Genomic DNA, 21,798 nt, shown 5'->3' with positions numbered 1-21,798 from the left:
TCAAAAATCAAGAGCAGAACACAATACTGGCTTTGCTGTAGGTTGTGTGCAAAAAACCCTTAGTTAACCAAACATGTACTCTTTCATTCTCCATTAGAGACACTCTTCACACAGTTCATAGCACACAGTCATATCACACACAGCATGGGTTCAGCTCTCTAGGTTGTATCATTTCTGTGCACTGTAAATGTTGCTTTTGCTTCCTTTTGAGAATAGGTATGCAAATCAATGGCATGCACACTATAACCTGGATAGGATTGGATTTTTGGAGTGCCCTAATTTTCACCTGGCGTCAAGAAAAAACTACTTTTAACTACATCCAAGTTTCTAAACATTCTCTGTTGTGACTGAAATGTCAGAAATCAATCAATAAAAATTCAGGTTCTTGCATTTGTACACACCTACTTGCTCCTCCAACTTGTCAAAGAGGAGATTTGTCCTGCCACTGAATTCTGAGTTTTGTTATGTCATTTCTACACACTTCTACTGCATGAATTAATGTAGAGAACAAGCAACAAAGTATTTTAGCAGTTCGTGCCATGCCTCAATGAGTGCCACACACAGGAAGAGTCTTCTTGACACAATGGAAAAATCAAATGCACCTAAATTTAGACATTGAGGTGTAATTATAGGTTGGGGTGGAACATTATAAATCCATTACTCTAAGAGTTTCATGATTTGGAGGGGTACATTTGCTACATTGACAGTGACACATAACAGAGTTTTTTTTGTAATTTCCAAAGGAAAAATAGTAGGTGCCACAAAAATGACATTAAAAAGCACACGGGGCAGTGGAAGGTGCAAAAACGATATATCAAACATTAATCCCCAATATAAAGGGAAAAATGTGATAGAAAAAAGAGGAAGGAGGACAAAGTGAAGAGACTGCAATATGCAAAGTGGAAGTAAAAAACAAAAAGTAATGAGAGAGCAAGACACACCAGAAAGAAAAGGAAGCCAGCAGTCAGACCAAAAGCATCAGTGTAGACTGAATAAAGGAGTGCATGGCAGGGTGGAGTCCACACAAGTCATGTGGTAAAATCTCAGGCTGTGTTTAGAAACATATCCAAAAAGACTCATCTGGGCAGTCGTGGTACACTGCAAAGAACTTATTCTGTCTGTGAGCACTCTCACTGGTCAACTCTATATGTCGTTCTGTCATTATCCTGTAGCTGTGGTTGTTTAAAGTCTCCAACAATAGATCTGTCAGCTTATAAAAGTTCCATATAGAGGACTACACTATACATAGTCCACCACATGCTCATTTAAAAATGCACTAAAGAAAATAACACAGGCTTTAAGTAAGGCCACCTTTTTGTTTCACTAAATTTTATCAAGGATTTATTACTTAAATGGGAAATTTGATTTATTTAAATTCACAACAGTTGCTTTCCTTTATTGTTTTTTTCTTTTATAATTCATCACACAAAGAAATGCTAAAACTTCCACTGGTCAGATCTTTTACATCACAATGCAGCTATGGAGAATGTGTGGCCTTATGACAAAACTAAGGTACTAAGGTACTTTGACCTCTCATTGTCACAACAATGTGCGACACAGGGCCACTTGTCACCCTACTGTATGTGGGTTTATGGTCTGGTTGCTACATTCCCCACTGTTATGAAAGTCTTCCTCTTTCTGAGCAAGAAGTTTGAATCTCTTGAAGGCTTCTAAGCAGAAGCAGTATACATTTTACTGTGTGTACATAGATTTCATATTTTATGGGGTGTCAAATCTCAGTGACCACTGGAAATATTAACAAAAAATAAACTTACAATGAAAACTATAGAAAACATAAAACTACCATAGCACATGTACACAAAGCATGGAGGTCAATAGGGAGGGTTGGTTGGTTGGCACTTAATCATCTGATATGAAATCAACAAATTACAATTGTAACATTTCACTCATCCTAATTCACAGTAAAAACACATCTTCTCATGCAGTGCGTGTGACTTTATGAAAAGTCAAAATAATCCTCTTGTTATGGACCTGACGGTCTATATTTCAGGGTCTTAAACACACACCCACTGAGCCACACATAACTCCACCTCCAACATAAACAGTAGATCTAATGTGCCAACTGAACTTCAGACCAGTCTGAGCCGACATGTGAACTTACTGTAGGCTCAAGGTGCCCCTGCCTCTAAGACACTCTTTTTGTATATGCACACAAAAACAGTGCATATACAAACATTAACACAAAGAAACTCTTATCACTGTGGTTCCAGTCTCAACCACATCTACAGTGCTGTTAGCTTGGGTGTGGGAAGTAGATAAGTCTTTAGAGTGGGATATCACTGCTGTAGTTTCCAATCTAGTCTAGAGTTTGCCTAACCCACTTAAAGTCTGTGCAACGGTGTCTCCATGACATAGGGGGGTGGAATGGAGGGATGGCTCAGGGAGGAGGAGTGACTACCTTAAATAAAACACCCCTCTGGTTATTCCTCCTCATCTGTTCCCTCCTACCTCTGTTAACTCTGGACACCCCCTTTTTTCCTTTTAAGACCTTTGAGAGGAGAACCACACCACAACTTTCTATGAGGTAGCAAGTTGACAGATCAAAAATATATTAACATGTTCTCCACATCTACAGATATAAACAGGAGGCAGATAAACTAAAAAGAAAAAAATAATGAGGCAATAGGAAGGTCTGAGGCATGGATGGATGAGTGACAGTTTGATGAAGGAGCGTAGCAAGAGGAATACGGCACTCCTCTTAACTTTGCTACCCCCCTCCTTGCTGCTCTTCTCTCATCATTAGTAAGGAGTTGTGCCCTGAGGTATTCCTTCTCGAATTACTTGAAAAGAGACATCCTCTTTTGTTTTGGCCCTTTCGCTTCCTCTGTCTCCCCCACAGGCTAATTCTATCCGTCAGATCAAACGAAAAGCAGGTCCACACAACTCAGTAACTCTTCCCTCACTCCTATGAAAAGCTTTTTTTCTAAATAAACTTAAAGGCAGAGAGGAAAAAGAGGCAATTAAAGTTAATCAGTTTGCACTAAAGCCCAGCAGAAGACAAAGACATACTGTTCCTGGAGTTTAGACACAGACAATAAGTGTGTAGCCACACTTTTGTTTGGAGTGATCACGTTATTAATTAAATTGTGAGTCAGACTCTATGCCACTTGTTGCAGGAATCCTATGTGGCACACAAACAAGGCCAAAGTTTCGGCCTTGGTAGAGAATTTATCATCAGGTCAGCGTGGATGCAAGTTACAAAAAGCTAACCGCACAAACTGACACTCACTAAACTTCACATACTCAGACTCTCACACCCTTAGCTGATGGCTTGTAGTATCACCGGTTAGACAGCTTCTCTGCACCCTGCCCTGCAAGGCAGCCAGTCGACCTCTCCCATGCACTTTAACATTTTGTCATCTCAGTCTCTATGTTGAAATTGAGGTACGTGAACTAACTATGCCAAAATGTCTATGATACTGCTACTGTTCACAGTCATGTTTTTTATATGGAGTCCACAGTACTTTTCCGCTCTGCATTATGTCTTTGTTTAAAGGAGAAAAAGCAAAGTCCAAGTAAAGTAATTCTTTAAAAATATCCTCAGATGAGAGTCTACAGATTCTATATTTTCTAGAGTTCTAAGGATGTATGGGAACGCTGCAGAGGGAGGTACTGGAGGTAAGTCTTGTGCCAAACCAAACAGAGCTTCGTCTCCACTGTTCAGCAGCTTCATTTATCAAACAAAAACAATTACTGTCCTCACCTGTATCACGTTGAATCTTTTTATGAACAATATTTTAGTGCTTAACTTAAGGTGAGGTAAGAGCTTGATGACATTTGGTCTTGCTTTGTCTCTTTAGAGTCAGCTCCAACAGGTTTTGTTAGCCCAGTTTTTCCTGCAGGGGTTTTTAAATGTTCACTCTTTAACTACCATGTAGGAAACAAAGCCATGACAGCTGAAAGTGTATTTCATTAGGAGTTTATAACTTCTCCTGACAGCTTTACTGCAGACAACCAAGACAATCTTTCACAGCCAAGAATTATGATTGTCACAGAAAATGAGCTCAAAAGAAGAAATAGATGTGCCGATGTGTGTTTTACACAGATGCTGTAATCTAGAATAAATAGATGCTCTGTGAAGAATTTGTGGACCTTCTGAAAAGCAATGATGAAGCCAGGAGTGGTTTGTTGCCATTTTGGCAGAGCCCAAGTCATCCTAACTCCCTGTTAATCTAGTAGTAGAGTTACAGTTTGTGTGGACTGACTTGTTTTCAGAAGCCCTAAAGATTTCAGTGCTTCCACGTTGGCTTAATTTCTCTGCCCTGTGGTTGCTGCTTGGTTTTAGGTATTACTGTGTACCATGTTTCCCTTATACAAGAGAAAGGCTGCCATCAGAACAAAACTTACTTAACATATTAAGGATAATTGTTTTTCTGAAAAAACAAAAAAGATGGGTAAAAAGGCATTTACCTTATATCACCTTATCAATGTTGTTGCTGCTATTGCTAAAGTTAGTTTGTCAATCAAAGCTCACACAGGTAGGGGTCTCTGTTTCCGTCTTACATTACTGCATCCCCTCCACAGAATCATTCCCACAGCTGGTGTAAGGTAAGTACAAATATCAGTTTTGCTAATGATGTAATGCAATAGATTGTTGAGCAGTTTCCTGTCGCATTAATTATCAGTTTAATTATACAGTTACTGTGTCTGACCTCAGGCATGATCCACGTGACATAATTAGGATGGTTCGAGCCAAGGGGTCACAATGACTGTTTACTTACAACCAGCTGCCCTTAATATGGAGAGGAGACTAATAAACAGATAATTCGATTTTTGCACAAAGAGCCTTTTCACTAGTAACTCTGATGGCCCAGAATGATAGGACCGAGCCAAGTGTGTGGATCTGTGTACACATACAGTATGTGTGTATGACTGGTGCGTGCTGTTAGTGTTTGCTTGTAGACAGCAGAAAAATGGACCACTTAATCAGTCTAACAGTAGGCATGTTCTCTGTCAGCTGACTCTTGTAAACTGAAAGACTCCTCTCTGCATGTCTTCAGGGCAAAACTTATCTGTTTTATTTTTTATTATAAATATTATCACCTATAATCAGAGGAACAATACCCACTCAGTGGTCAGGAGGGGAGAAACTTGGCTGAGAAAGAGAGAATACATAGCAGAGTAGGTCACTTCTCAAACAGGAGTTATTGCTAGCTTGTGATGAAAAAATATATGACTTGTATATTTGTATAGCTGTCTTCACATGGTAAGAATGCAGCAGCAACACAGTATTAACTATATGCAGCTATCCTATCCATATCATCCTCATACCACTTTCAGAAGCGTAAATTCTTCTGTGAAAATAGACACGGGCATATCTCCACCTGCATAATAGTGTCTATGTGTCTTTGAGATAGACAGAGTAAATGTGAAACACTGATTAAGGAATGTTGTTTTCTCATTCCATTTTTACAGAGGTAGCAGAACAAGGAAATTCCAAAAACGCTGGGAAAAGGCACACAGCAGGATTCTCATCACATCTGATGAAATATGAGCAGGTTCATGAACCATCTATAGTGCCTTTTTGTTGGGAATTTGGCTTGGGAGTGGCAACCCAATTAAAAAGATAGCTAAGAGTTAATTACAGGCCAGGCTAAGCTGTCAGAAAGTAGATGCCTCAGATCAAACACGTCATTACACTCCTTCATTCTGCGGCACTTTTACTTAATGGGCTGACTACACCACCAGCAGCAGAAGAGAGTTACTTTTAAGTTATATTAAGTCGACCATGTTGCACAGAAAACAAAAGTCTCCACAGACAGTCAAGCCAAATTCATATTTTTGCCGTCATCTGCATGAATAGATTACTTTCAATACACTATCTTGACATCCCAAGGCAATAACAAATCAGTGGCAGTAAATATACTGGCAACACCTACAGCTATCAATTCTATAACAACAAGTATAACAAACCCCCTGAAGTATTCCTGAAATAAAGTCTTGGAGCTAGAAATGTGTGTATTGGTATTGTTCCCAGTACTGATGCACTCAGACAGAGCAGTCTTTTATTCCCCCTTTCGTGCCTGAGCAAAACCTTATGGTCTCATGGAGAGGCTGGGGTTGATCTAAAAGCCTTTTTCTTTCTTGCCTTTCACATCCTACAAATCCTCTTACGAAGTGTGTCTATTGCTGTGTTCACATTGTGAAGTGTCCACGGTATACGTTAAACTGAGAAGTGTCTGTCACCAGCCAGTAAATCTTACCTGCAGTACTCAGTGCCGTTGCTTAACTTCAAACATGTAGCGTTGTTTACACACGGTGCCTTATCATCCATACATTGCAGAGCTGCAAGAGACAAGAAAAGAGTCAGGCAACCACAACATAAACATTATGAGGATGTATAATTGTGTCAAAAATCAATACATATCAAAGAAAAGACAAATCAAAGAAAACAAGCTCAAATGAGTCACATGTTCCATCAAGGTGGGTAGCACCGTTCTAAATCTGTTCAGGGATTACCCAAGAACATTGGTTAGTGGAGGTGGTAGGACCCCCCCCCCCCACAAGCACACACACACCTTAGCTTTTAGAAAATCACTTGCTCCATGTGAGCAACTGATTTTTCTCTCCTCTGGTCACAAAAAGAGGGCTTGCTACCTATCTATCCAGCTATGCAATGCCAGCCTGAAATCAGGCAGTGGTCACAGGCCAGCCGGATGGGCAGGCAGACAAAAATGAGTCTTGACGAAGACAACAAAGCCCAACTATCTACCAGCGAATGAGACACTTATATCCAGACACATCAGCCATTGTGTGGTCTTTAAGCCGCCAGAGACACATGGCTAAAGAGGTCTTCACGCACACTAGCATTCCAGCAGAAGTGTGGTGTCCTCTGTCTTTATTTATCAATGTGATATGGTACACTAATGAAGGAAGCCTTTGATAAAATGTGTGTGATTAATTAATAAAACTCCCATAAATTCTCAGCACTGGTTGTATAAATATTGCTTAAGATTTCACATCTTTTATAGTTTCACGTGTTCAATGATTATGTGATGCATCCCTGTTCTGCTGAACAGGGCTCTTTTTATAAAACTGAGGGCAGGTCAGCTGATTTCGAAGAAACGCCAACAATGTCTTCACAAAACAGTCATTGCATTACAGGAAGTGCGCTCAGCAGTCGTGTTACTTCCTGCGCCTAGATTAATCACTGTGTCACTCGAGCAGAGGAGTCTTTGTGACGACACCTCCACAATTATTAACTCACTTTGTATGACTTTGCAGTGTCCACTGTTGGACATGCTTTATTTTAGTGCTGTATATACTGGGTCCAGTCTGAAATAGTCAAGTCTGTAATGCTTTAGAGGCAGGCTGATGGACATAGTCTATTAGACACGGGGATTCCATACATGAACCACTGTGAAATTCATAATCCCAACTGGCACGCACAGACACACGCAATCTTCCATGTGAGTACTTGGACAGACATTCACTATAATAGAGCATGAGTTGATATGAGACTACTGCTGCAGAACACTAGAGACCTCAGAAAATACAGTGCTATTTTGAGACTATTTCTGTTCAACACAAACACTGTGCACACTTGCTGATGATGCATACGTATGGAGAAGATCCATACATGTGGTGAAACCTATGACACGGGAGCTTTCACTTTTGGCTTTGAACATGTTTGATTCCAAACTTAATGCATTTGATTTAAAATAAATCATAACAGGGAAGGCCTCAACTTTGATTAGTGTGCAGTACACCAGACAGTATGACAAAATACAAGTCATGCATCAGACAAATCAAAATGAACAAAAACAAAAAAAGAATCTGAAGAAAAGAGAAATTCAATGCACGAGGGAGAATAATAAGAATAGAGGCAGGAGAGCAGAGGCCGGAAAAAAGATGCTCTCATCCCCCAACTGGTTTGACGAGCTTCCCATGAAAGCTGTCGTAATGCCAGACGCAATGATCTTACCAGATTTGGGACAGCCTGCCTCCTATTACGCCATTTTAAGAAACACACACACACATACACACACAAGAAAATTACCACATTCAGTGCAGGTCACCAATTCCCTGAATGAAAGTTTAGAAAATGTTTCAGCAACCTATTTCTTCCCAATAAAACAAACATTCACACACATTCAAACTGGAGTATACAATCCAGAATGGTAACATCAGCATTGTATCCTTTCTGCCTGACTATTCTCACACTTCACTATCAATGAACCATAGACAGGAACATTTCCCAGGAATGAGAACCTTGATAAGACCGATCGACAAAGTCAACAGTGAAACTAAAGCCAGATGGTGTGAGCTGAGAAGAAACGCACAAGTTACCTGATTGAATTTAGTATCATTTGGACTCTTACTGACTGAAAAGCTTCACTCACAACTACCTCCTCCAGCTGTGTGATAGATCCATACTGATGGAAGATGCCTCACTATAGCTAGGGTCACGCAGACCGCAAAAACAGTTGTCAGTATTGTCCGCAAGTGATTATGAGTCCTCATTCACCATTGTGGTAAGTGTGCTTGATACAAGATAACTGTGGGCCCGTATGAAGCATAAATACTTGCTAGGAACCACAATGAATAAAATCTGTCCTTAAGAGGAACATTTGTTCTTGGTAATTGGCAATTTATGTTACAGAAGTATAACAGAAGTTAATTCAAGTATAAAATAGCAGCAAGTTTGCATAACAAAAAAGTCCCTTTTTTGATGACAGGCAGTTGTTCTTGTTGTGTATCAGCCTTTGTTAATGTATATGAAGTTGATAATGAATCCATGGGTAGTCTACACATGACCAAGACTAATCTGAATAAAACAAAAAAATAGAAACACATGATGGCTTCAGAAATAACATGTTACAGCCTTCTAACATGAAAGTAAAACAATGAGATAATGATACTTTTTTAATTGATTGAAATTATCAGTCTCTGTGTTTTTAGTGTTCCAACAGTTAGGATAACAGTATGTGAAGGTAATTACTATCATCCAATAATTGTTATTGACAATTATTGACATACGAAATACGAAATCATCGTCACACCAAATCAAAAGCTAAAACTGACCAATAGTTAAGAATTTCAGCACCAGAAATTGATGTCAGGGTAAGTATTTACAATGTTTTTTCCTTGTTATGTCATGAAAGAAGGAGCCATTGGTCACATTTGGGTAACACAAGAAATTTATTGATCTATCTGCCAATTGTACTACAGAAAATATGCCGATGTTCTCTGGCAAAAATTCTATTTTCCTGAAGTTGAGGGACCAAAACAATAATGGCATGAATAATTCTTGTACGTAATTATTTCACCACTGGCCAGTGATATGATTCTTTATAAATCAGTTTTTAGGTTTGTGATGTATTTGATGTACTGCACACAGAATTTGAGCCCATGTGACAGTATTACACAATGCATAAACATACATAAAAATGTGTATGTAAAGGCTTTGCATGGCAGTGTACAGTCATGGCCTTATCATTGCACTCCTTCCCAATACCATCATTTGATTGCTACTGACTTAGGTTTGATGTAATTTCCTGTTAAAAAGCTAAATGACCTGTTCCTTGATGAATTCAGATTTCTTTAAGCTCTAAAAGTTGTGCAAAGCATTGCAAATGTGTGCAATGCTAACTTCAAGTTTCTACACCACATCATTGGTTTACACATTAGACCAAAACTGCCTCCCAAACTAGTAGTGATATCAAAAACAAATGATGTTTAGGCTGTGTATGTGCAGGCCTGCTAGTGAAAAAATTTGAGCAGTACATAGAAATACAAAAGTAATATGAGTGGATATTACAAATGCTGGCACGGCCATTTGTAATACCAAACTGTAATATAAAACTATAATCCTCTGACCTGCAAACATTGCAGCATCCCATCAGCCTCAGCTTTTATTTGTGTGTATAACTAAATCACAATGGTGATGTCAAAAACTGTTAGCGATGTGCTCCTATTTTTTGCTTTTTCATGGTTTTACAACCATTTGCACATTTGTTTTGTTTTTCTCCTTATTTATCTATTCACATTCTGTGACTAGAAGCATTCACGGAACTGTATCTAAAGAGAGGACCTTCATTTCTGTAAATATCTCTTACATATCTGGTGACATACAGATTTAACAAGAACAAACCAATCTCCTCTATTTATGTAATTTAATGCAAAACACTGTAAAAAGCAGCTGTGCCCTTAGTGTAATACAATTCAAAGTAAAGAGAAAACAGAATCTGAACCGTTGTTTGTCTAGACAGGTTGTTTTGTGTCCACCCCTTCAACACTTTTGAAGCCACTGCTTTATGACCAGCACCACAAAAAAACCCTCGAGAGCTCCTGCAATGTCATGACAAGAAGAAAAGATAGGTAGAAAAGCATAGCTGAGGGAGAGAAAGAGAGGGGGATGGAGGTTCGAGCTAATAGCTGCAGATTGATATGGGGAAGTAATTACGAAACTGCAGACAAAGACTGCACACGAAAGGGTGTCCTGGAGTCCTGGCACACATCCATACAGTGGAGGACAGGAAGTTGTTCGCACCGAGTGAGGAAGTAACCCCATTTCCTGGAATTGCTGTACAATCCTCTATATCCAGCAGGCCAAACAGTTGTCATGGTAACTTGCAATAAAATACTCTTAGCTCAGCATGGAAGGAGGGAGACGAAGCTCAAGCTAAACACTGTTACCCTTAGGGAAGCTTTACTGGCCCTCACAAACAGAGAGGTACCAAGCAGACAAACCAAGCATGGGCTTTTAAGACTCTCATAAGTCAGCTTCAGTCTGAGGGCAATGTTACTGTATGAAAGACACTGCCAACAGAAACAGTAAAACCATGTGATTACCCAGTCAGCCTCAAGCTGATCTACAGGATTTTATTCAGGGAGGGAGGTATATTTAATTACAACACTACATGCTTTATAAAACCTGATCCATTTCCGACCCGTTGTAACAAACTTGAACTTAAGCTGTCAAAAACACCCTACTGCCTGGCCTGAAATCAGGGAAATATTTCAGTGAAATGCAGCACCGAACCACTGACTTGGATGAAACATAGTTCATGATATTGGGTTAGGTTGGTGGACAAATATCTTAACTGAGGTTAAGACAGCGGAGTGACATTCTGACTCAGTAATTACCCTGCTGACCACCCAAATGCCTTGCTGTTACTTGCAAAACTTGGGAGAGTCTCGGCTGTGTGTATGGAGAAGGGCTGAGCTGTTTTGATACAGCAGGACAGCAGGACTTACTGCTGGATCGCTGGCCTGATGTGTGTGTGTGTGTGAGAAAGAAAGAGAGAGAGACATTAGCAGGCAGACAGAAACAAGGTGAGGAGTCCAGACAAGAGACATTTAGGGACTTTCCCTCGACTGCATGTCATGTTCAAAGCTGCTTTTCCTTCAAATCCTTTTTACCTCACATGTTTTCTGGCCCCTTTTCAAATAGTGTGGCCAAAGTCAATATGCTGCAAAGTCAAAATAAATTTTATCCTACTAGGTTAAATATTCTTTTTGTGTATATCGGTTCCAATCATTTATCAAAACTCACAACCACAGTGATGCCTAATTCTGAGATTTTTTTCTCTCATGTCTAGACACATGTTTGGTTACCATGCAGCAATGTTCTAGTTACTAGTAGTAGTTAATAGAGTAGTGGTTTAAACAGTGCAGGGAAAGTGCAAGGAAATTCTCTGCTGATCTATCATTTGGACTGTTTAAGCTCAAATTTCTACTTCTATTTCAAGTTAAAATATGGAAATAAGCTAGGTTTCAAGTTATTGCTGAACTAGTTGTTAAATAAATAAAACATACTGAAAAACGTTTCTTTTTAGGCTTCTCAGTTTAGTTTCCCTCCTCCTACCTGATGTGCCCTGCTTGGTTCATTACTCCATGCGCCCTGCCTGCCTGTCTCCAGGATTACGGGGCTGTATTGGCCAAGGAATGCAGGCTGCAGTAATTCCCTGTTAATTTGCTAACCTGTTCAACAGTGCACACACAACACTCTGTAATCCCCTCGACCTTCGTAGCCGCAAACACTACATCCTCTAGTAACAGTGCATGTGGTTCATGCAGGGCATGTACCTAGCTTAATTCTTATTTTTCCTGCTGTGTATTTAATGGCTGAGGAATAGTCACTAAGAGCAAACTTCAAGTCCGAACTGGTGCTGTTGCACTGTGTAGTAAAATAGTTATAGGCCCATTATCCTAAGACTTTCTCCTTGTCTGCTAGTGAGGCAGAGTACTATTCAGACTTTAGGTATTCCCAAGGAGCAGTCTAATGACCAGGGGACATGCTCATTTTACTAGCAACAACTTTGATAATCACACTTCAATGCAAAGAAAAATTGTTTCTGCTTAAGAAATGTGATCAATTGTGGCTTTTTCTTTTTATTAATTTCATATTTTCTTCACAATAATCCTGTACTATTGGTTGGACAAAAAAACTTAATAGGGATCCATGGAAATAATAAGACAAAGCCATAAATAAAGGATAATTTGCTGTTTTGTGTTATATCATCCAAGTTCTATACTAACCAGATCACTGTGCATTATTCTGCTTATTACATGGCTACTTGTAAATGCAGTCTTACTTCACACTGATCAGTACTGTGTCCATAGCAAGACGCTGAGATTACATGAGTATAGTCACTATGCTTACACCCAGCCTGTGTGTTACTGACCACGCACCCCACTTCTTCTTTAAGCAAGGTGGCAAATGAGTCTCTCAACAACAGCATGTTGCTGCAGTCACAGTCGAGTCAACCATAACATCCCTAGATATACATAATGGTTACTGAATGGACAGGTATTTTGCATGCAGTTCTACTTTGCATCCTCTTGCATTCCTCACAGAGTTATGTTAAACGCTACTACTTGCCATGGTTGTTTCCATCTGAAACACTGAGCTAGCCAGTGTGTGCTACTTGTACTACTTTTGGTTTTTGAACTTCATTCAGATGTATGCTGCAGTCCTACACTTAGGTGAAAGTGCAAAATGCAAATGTCCCAATCAGCCAGCACAAATACAACCTATTCAGGAACCAATATGCAGATTTAAAATGACAACTTTTTAATGATAAAAACACTTAACTTGGTTTAAGCCCTTCTTGATGCAACACAACCCTAATATCACATTATCTTAACTATGGAGATGCGCGCGCACACACACACACACACACTGACAGTGTGTGAATCAGAACACAGAGCCTCATGAAGTGCACAAATATTCACCAACTTATTATATTTCTCTATAATATTTACTACACACATTCACTGCAACAATAAAAGATAAAAACACATGTAGAGGACTGGCTGCTCTGCTACAGTACTAATCAAAGGGGTGGAGAGGGCTTAACTATATATAACCTGAAACATGAATAACACAGGGAGTAGAAGACAAGACACAAATGAGAGAGGGATGGGGTGGATTGTGTCATAGAGAAGATGTTTTAGGACATATTAACAACATCGCCACACGGCAGTGGGTAGAGCTGGTGGTCAGCAGTGTTGTGGGCTGGTCAATAAAATTCTTTGTCTCCAGTGCAGCGGGTGAATCATGGTGCAGATAAATCACATTTCACACCAGGCGCTTGCTTAGGTCAGATGCAACTAAACCATGGGTGGCACAATCGCTGGCCTGTGTCAGTTTGTTTGTGCCCACAATGCAATACACACACACCAATAGATACACACACACATGTTAGCCGTCTGCTGTTTGCACTGAGCAAATATATGCAGCCATCCACATGCCCACATCATTGGGGTAACTCAGTCGTGTGCCACAACAATGGCACCTACGCTTCCTCAAGAATGAGAACACTGTGGATGCCACTGCCCCAGCTGAGATGTTATACGTAATCATACTGGCAACTTGAAATTTTTATTTTTAGGATATTTCTAATGCACAACTGCTGCTTCACATTAACAAACAAACACTTGGCTTGTAAGCAACATCTTGTACCACACCATCCCATGACATATGGCTTGCATGTATCTATCTAAGACTTGGACGGCTGCCTAAGCAGGTCAATGATAGACAGGAAAAATATAGGTGATATTGAAAATGACAAAGGAAAACAAAATGATGGTGCACAAAAAGTGTGTATGTGTGCACATCTGACAAAAAGTGTGTGTGTGTGTGAAAGAGAGAGAGAGAGAGAGAGAGAGAGAGAGAGAGAGAGAGAGGGAGGGAGGGAAGGAGACAACAGAGAGGGAGGGAGGAATGTCAAACACCAACAACATTCCTATGCTTCTTCTTGCACTGCCTGCAGCACTTTCACATTGTCCCTCCTTAGTTTGTGTTACTTGACTGTTCACAAGTCACCTATAGTCTATGACAAAAACGTCAGAAAGAAAAGCAGCATCTGTCAACTCTAAAAGCTACAAGGTTAGAGCATGTGCATATGAGATGAAATCAACTTCATTGCTTTGACTCCCTTATGGACTGAAACGGCTACAGGCTATTCTACTTTTCTCAGAGCAACTACTGAACAAATACAGGTTAATGTTGTAATCATCATTGGTGATGATAATATTGTAATGGTGCATGAAAAAACATTCAAGAGCTTAGGGGCACTCCAAGACAAAACAAAGCAGAGCCCCTGAAATGAAATGTCTAGGCCAAAAGTCATCCATACACGAACTGACCAAACTTGAAAAATCTACATATAACCATGATAAAGATCTGAATTAGGGTTGATGTTACCTGAGTGCAGGCAAAGATAACACTCTCCAGGTCACTGACTAGAAACTAAACTACATCTGACCTTAGCTAACTGAATAAATAAAGTTTAATTAGTTTCACCTTGCAGTACTACTTTTCAAAGAATAATGTAAATAAAAAGCTTATCTATATTCTAATGGGCTTAAAGGTGAAATCTATGCAGTTGTCTTTTGTTCCTTTTTTGGAAAATACCTTACAATTAGCAAGTAACATGATAAGGGACAAACTTAATACAGATAGACCTTCATCACAAATTCTCTTATTCAAGATGACCTTTCACTCATCTAACCCAACACCGAAATACAGCTGGGCTTGCAGAAGGCCTCTCATTATCTTGTGCACAAATAAACACAGGTGCACCAGTATATGAAAACAAGTATTCCTGTGTACTAGCAGGATTATTTCTCACATATGTAGTCATCTTGACCTAAACATATCTCTATATATAAGAGCTCTTGTTTGACATTTCACTCAGAAGACTTGGAAAAAGTCTGTTACATACTTGCAAATAATCTGGAAAATAATCCAAATGCTATCCTACCTTTGATCACTGACAGTACTCTTTCTGCAGATTCAGCAGAACAGTCTAAATAAGTGTCCATTTTGAATTCTTCCTCTAGCTCTTGCTGTTCAACATCTGGGCAGCGGTGTGACTCAGCTCAGTAGTAGGCCGTAGTATCTAGATAATTCAGACTCTCTGAATTAGGTTTGGGGTAAAGCTAACTTCAAATGTGGTTTTGTAGTCTTGTAAACTCCAAGAATACGGAGTCAATTGAGTTTAGGTTATCACAGCCAGAGTAAGGTTAATGTTACGCATGTTTTGGGTAAAAGGCCGTACCTATCCAAGGCAGCACGGACGACTTTATATCTACTAGGTACAATTAAAGAGTTCTAAACAGTTCAGACATACATGTGAAGTTACCTGTATGAACAGTTTCTGTTTCTTCGAGGATTAATTCTTCGAAACAACTCACCAAACTAGCTAGACGGACACAAGTGCAGAGGAGAGATGCTAAGTCTGCCCTGCGTCCCGCAGATGCAGCGGCACCAAAACGTGATCATGGCAAGTTAGTTTAGAAACGCAGCGCACATTCACAACAATAGAAAACTTACCCAGACAGAGCTGAATGGAGCAGAAGACAATTAATAGTGATTTTCCCGAGGAGAAACCGGGTATCCGATCCATTTTTACGAAAAACCTTCATAGGTTCTTCCAGCCCAAAAGTTGAGCTGTCTCCCTGGACGACTAGTTCTCAAAAGAAACAGTTTCTCAAGCCGAATTCTCAAAAAAAATCAGGTTAAAGTGCCAAATTACAACATGTCAATATTAGTTTACGCTCGTTCCAGCTCTACAGAGTTTAAAACCCAAATAAATGTAACTTCTCTTAGTCTGACACGGCGCTGAAAGAGTCTTCCACCTCTGTACGCTCAGCCAGCAGTCACTAAAGTCACCGCCAGCGAAGAAACAAAAACATGTATCCTTCCGCTGAAGTCAGCGAGGATCTATCACGCTGAAAAAAAAAATAAAGATAAACTCTAATTGATAAAAACCATACACCCCATCAGGCTTGTTTAATGCCTTTTCTTAAAAAAAAAACATGTTTCCTAATGTCATTTTATCTCACACACAGCAAAAAAAGGACCGTTTTCGTTCCCGTGTGTCGCTGCGGCGGAGGAATTTTTTCTCATTTTTCTACTTCTCGGAGCCTGGTATGAGTCAAAATTAACCCGTTCAATGATTTTTTTTTCTCCTCCCTGTGAGCTGCACGTTTTTTCCCGGTATGTCTTTTAACACCCACTCTTTATCAAGTTTGTTTCATTGTAGTAGCAGCAGTTCGTTTCTGCCACTGTAGCTCTGTGTTATCGCAGCTGCAGGTTTCAGGTAATTTTGGGCAGAGGAGTTAAAAGGATGGATAATCAATGACTGCTCTGTAGTTGTGCGTCTTGTTTGTTGGTGTTTTATTCTGTTTGATCATCTTGGTACTGTGTAGAATGTGTATTTACAGACATGTCAAGGTTTCTAGGGGAGTTTCTTTGCCACTAAATCGGTGTTGATGTAAGCTTTATTTACATGCAAAATATAGGTTAATCCCTACTTTCTATTTATTTATTTATTTTACTGCAGAGCTTACTCACACCAACATGTAAGAAAACACTAATACCAGCCTGTGCTTTGGCAGGCACACTCACACTTCCTTCATAGACTGCTATTGATCTCCCAAACTAATTATCTTTTATCAGGAGGATTGTGATTGATCGTGGTGTAAATCACAGGCTCATCACAATAACAAAGCCACATCTCATCCCAGTGATTTGTTTGTCTTTACACCCCATTAGAGCAACATTGCAGAGCCTCCTGCTGATGTGACCGGCCCTTTTGTCCTCTATTCAACCCCGCTGAAAGGCCTGGAACCAGAGGAGAGCAAATTGATCTCCTCAGGGGTCCGTACTGACAATCCTTTTGTTGCTGTGGCCAATGTCAAGCTCTGGTTCTCCACGCGTGGTTAGATGTCAGGTGCTGGCACGACAAGTAACGCCATTCAGCCGTTTGATCAGATCCTGTTTAAAATTATAGACACTCCTGGGTTTTATCTGTCGACACATGTGCAACTGTACAGAGTAGATTCGTGTGTACATTTGAACCCTGCTTTGTAGGTGGACATCCTGCTTCATGGTACAACCAATAGTATGGTGTTATAAATCACATTAGAGGATCACTTTGTCTGCAGCGCTGTTTTTGTAATGATGTCACTCCAGATGTGGGCTTCTGTAGGTTGAGCAACATGGGGAGAGAAAGGGTGTGGCCCTGTCTGGTAAGCAGAAAACGCTGATTAGTTCCTCCTTGCTATTGCTCTGATGAAAGACTGCCACAGAGAGAAGATACGAGGACAAAGCACTTGGAAAGATCAGTCTCGCTGAAGGTTAAAATCTCTTTGAGACACCTTTGTATTAAACTCACCTCAACATCAGATCTCTTGTTGTAGACAACAAACACTTCATCACAAAAGCAGATTAAATAATAGCAGCTTGTTTGTGCTGCAAACATTTACAAACCACATAAAAAACTCCAGAAACAATAAGATACAAAAGAGCATGTTTTTTTTTGTTTTGTTTTTCAGGTACACCGCAGAGCAGCCATAAAGCTTGGTCTGGATCAGAGCCATCAGCCGCTGCCATGCATGGCAAGGGAGCCGCTTTCATCGATGTTGGGGTCTTCACACTGATTTGGAGCTCATCAGTCAGGGTGGCTCCAGCTGTCAGCCTGTAGATTTATGCTGCACAACATGGTGTTCAGGGGGCAGATAGTAATGAGTGATAATACCAGTGTGTGTGTGTGTGTGTGTGTGTGTGCGTTCTTCTGCACTCCCCCTTATCCATAAACACGCCATCCTCCCCGCTAGCATGATAGCCATGGGAAACCAAGTCAGGGCCTGTTATTTAAGAAGAAGGAGGAAGGCTTTACGTTTTAAACTGGCAGACAGGGTGAAGTGTGTATACCATGCCTTTCTATAATTAGCAGCAGCAGAGACCGATACACTCTTCATTACCCTGGTGAAGCAGCTGATTTGTGCAGCGATGGTGCTTTCTCATTGCTTTATGTGCTTCAGAGATACTTTATACTTTATGCATAGCTTTTTGAGTGCAACTGTGCAGACTTTACAGACTGTGTGGGTGCACGCTGTGCTGAGATAAACATTTTTGAATGTCCAGCATCAGGTGTGAAGTTTCGATGCCCTCTGTGCCCTCGTCAAGATTTTTGCACATGTTGCGGCGGAAGCATGATCTGTCTAATGCCATCTTAACTGTGTAATCAGATCTGGTTGACAGGAAGCAAAAAGAGGGGATATATATTTAGTGTTGGTTATCACCTCTTCCCTTCTCAGTGAACTGTTTTGAATTCTGTAAAAGAAGCAGCCTGTGGACAGCTTTACATTTGTGACATGCACATGCTACGGATAAACCCTTAAAGTTAAGGTTAGAACAGCAGTCATGGAAATTCATGGTCATTTCAGAGTCAGATCTCCTTGACTCAAGCAGAGCTTGACTGCAGGTCAACAAGAAGCCACATGCTATCTAATTTGCAGAGCGATAGACCTGATACAAGGGCTTCCAAGTATTTAATCACAGTATATCATTTTCCTGTGTGAACTGGAGGTTATATGAGTGAAATGTCAACACTGGGGCAGATAATAGTCTCATAAGTTTAAAAAGCTCACAAATCTGCACTAAAATCAGTGTAATCATTTACCTGCTTAGACATGGGATAATCTCAAAATAAACATACCTGCGCAAGTGTTTTTTTTTAACCTCGATTTTAAATTTTAATTTTAATTTACCATGTTGTGCAATTTTACTAGGAAATATGAAGACAGAGACCACAAATGAAAAAGAGGAATTTCATAGTGTAATCATCGCGTGTAATTGCTTAAACTGTGACTGTGGCTGCAGCTTACGCAGTCTCATAAACATCAGACTGGGGTTGTCATCGGAGATTGTAATTATTTAAAAATGGTTAAGGTGAGGAATCACCTTAACCCACATCCCATCACCAACAGCATCAAGTTGCAGACAACATGCAAAACAAGGGGCAAAAAAAAGTGTACCGCCATCTTCAGCTTTCATTAGTAAAGTCTGTGTTACAGGGCGCTAATGTAGCATTCGGCAGTGGTCACCTTCCCCAAAGAAAGCAGGAATCCTGTGAGTATGTTTGTGTGAGAAACCAAGATAGTGTGTGTGAGTGAACGTGTGCGTCATGACGTTCCACAGTGGTCAAAGGTGGGAAGTCGGTAAGTGCGAATGCACAATGTGACCAAGCGTGATGTGGGCACGGACCTCACTTGAGGGGTCCCTGCTGAGGATAGAGGGGTGTTGGCAGAGAGGCGAGGAAACAGGGGAAAGGGAAAGGTGCAAGGAGGAGAGATATGTGTGTGTGTGTGTGTGTGTGCATATATGAAAACGTGTAAGTTGACCTAAGGCTCTGGCAGGGCCAGGTGGACAGGAATGTGCTGTTGTGCGTGGATGGGATCCTCCCATGAGCGCCCCAGCGTGCCCACATTCACCCCACACTAGCAGGCTATTTATAATGCGCTGTGGGAAAATAACGGGCCTCTGCAGTGTCATCTGGGTCCTGCCAGGTTTATATACACCACTCACCCACACACACATACATAACACCACCTTGCTTCCCAACTCTTTTAGTCACAAACAACTTATAGCATATAGCCTAGCTGGCATCGCTTAATTGCGGTTTTCAGGTTCCCTTAAGTCACCCTAAAAAAGAATTCAGCTCCATCATCCTCGTGATGAAGAGGAATGTAACTACAGTTTGAAATGCTGTGTAACACATAGGATTTTAATGCGCACACCACATATGCACTCATGCATGGAGAATTCTCATTTGTGGAAAGCCAACATTCCTCAGTCTTCCAAAAGTGTGACTTCTGGGATGAATATAGTTTTACTGTCTACAGCTAAAGGCATGAATAAAACTTAAGATAGGCATTTGAACATGCAGTAAAAAAGGCCGACATGTCACCCAGAAGACCACAGAAGACAACACATTTGAGAAATTGTCTGGGTGGGTGTTAGATTTGATTCCCTTAAATTAGGGAGGAAGTTATGAAGACGAGTATGCGTTCGACAGTGGAAAAGACTGGGACTAGACTGTGACACTGGCTCAGATTAACGCAAAACGACCACATGACTCTTATGTAACCTAAACCCTCAGCTATGTCTTTGAACTACTAACAAAAGGTGACATTTTTCTTGAATGGTTTTATGGCATAGAGAACTTAAAGATGGCTCAGGTGACTTTAGTTTGTGGAACACATTAAGAAAAGAGGAATAAATGTAGATAATATCATGGCTTCTACATGTACATTAACACACATGTCTCTTCCATCATGTCCTGGCACCTAACGCTAATGGGCTGGGTCAAATGAATCCTTCATACAAAAACATCTGAGACAGGATAGAGTTAAAAAAATTAAAACATTAACTAAGAGCAGACAGTGTATGGGTTGAGTATGAGTTGTTGAATATAATACACAAAACAAATAATGGACATTGTGCCCTTGGCCTGGTCTTATCATGACTGTATTTTAGATTCAAAGGGTTAAAGCGAGGCAACTGTTTTCTTGAAGATGTTTCCTCCAAGCAGCTTCATCACTTCTGTTTGGTGGGGAAACATCAGCTGTAAATATCTCTCATAGTCGTCGGTCAGTCGTTTTGTCACTCCTGACAAAATCACTCATCTGAAAACGTTTCCTCAAACAAACAGTTAAAAAGCTTTTTACTTAAGTATTTTTTTAGCTGCCCTGTCTAAGACCTCGCCTGTTGACGACCTCTGTGCATCATCACAACCTGGCTGAGCATGTTTCGGGACTGTTTTGCATTTTCTCCATGCTGGATGTGTTACATATGTGCAGACCGTGTTTCTCTGCATGTTTGTGTGTTTCACTTCACACACTTTAGAGAGTGTAAAGTGAGGCTGCTCGCCATATCTTCCAGGGTTAATTGTATCATAAATTCACAAGCTGCTAAAAGACAGGCATGGCAAGAATTCACACTTCAGCCCTCACTTTCTCACAGGCACAGCTCAGCATTGTGTGTGTGTCAGATATGACACTATTAATAAACCTGGAAAGATAAACACCAGAGAGCTGTTTGAAACAGAAAAAACATGCATATTTTACTTTAAATTGCATTATGACATAAACCTGGGTCTGGGTGTGTTGTTGCACCTTTATACACGTTAATGTATGATCTTCCTGTGCTCATCAATGTGTCTCATGTTTGTCTCTTCCTCTTCATATCCTGTTTTTGTGTGTTGCACACTTTCTCACACCTTAAGGGCAATTTTAGCACTCAGCTTGAGACATGGGTAAATAATACTGTGTGTATCTCTGGCTGGGACGAAAGATACTATATTGGTTTTATTACACAGTTGAAGGTGTTTTTAATAGACATGCAGCATTACGGTGGGAAGCTGTGAGGGGGGTCGTCATTGATAAAGACAGACACCGAGTGCAAGAGCAGATCCAGGCATGTGTGTGAAACACTCCACATAGACCCCCCCTGTGAGAAGCTCCCGGTTCCCAGGACCC

The 21,798-nt window shown here is 40.4% G+C and overlaps 1 protein-coding gene across 1 annotated transcript in view; it reads right to left on the bottom strand.

The window, feature by feature from the left end:
• Positions 1-16,146, bottom strand: part of notch2 (notch receptor 2) — a 35,317-nt gene extending 19,171 nt beyond the window's left edge. Inside the window, exons 1-2 of the mRNA XM_028402939.1 lie at positions 15,806-16,146; positions 6,225-6,306 (exon numbers count right to left, since the gene is read on the bottom strand). Of these exons, the coding sequence (XP_028258740.1) occupies positions 6,225-6,306; positions 15,806-15,878 (155 nt within the window). The 5' untranslated portion in view covers positions 15,879-16,146. The remainder of the gene's footprint in view (positions 1-6,224; positions 6,307-15,805) is intronic.
• Between the last annotated feature and the right edge of the window lie 5,652 nt (positions 16,147-21,798).

Source organism: Parambassis ranga, chromosome 4 (genome assembly GCF_900634625.1).
Source record: "Parambassis ranga chromosome 4, fParRan2.1, whole genome shotgun sequence".
NCBI lineage: Eukaryota > Metazoa > Chordata > Actinopteri > Ambassidae > Parambassis > Parambassis ranga.
The sequence above is the reverse complement of the archived record's forward strand: the minus strand, read 5'-3'. Positions and strand labels throughout refer to the sequence as shown.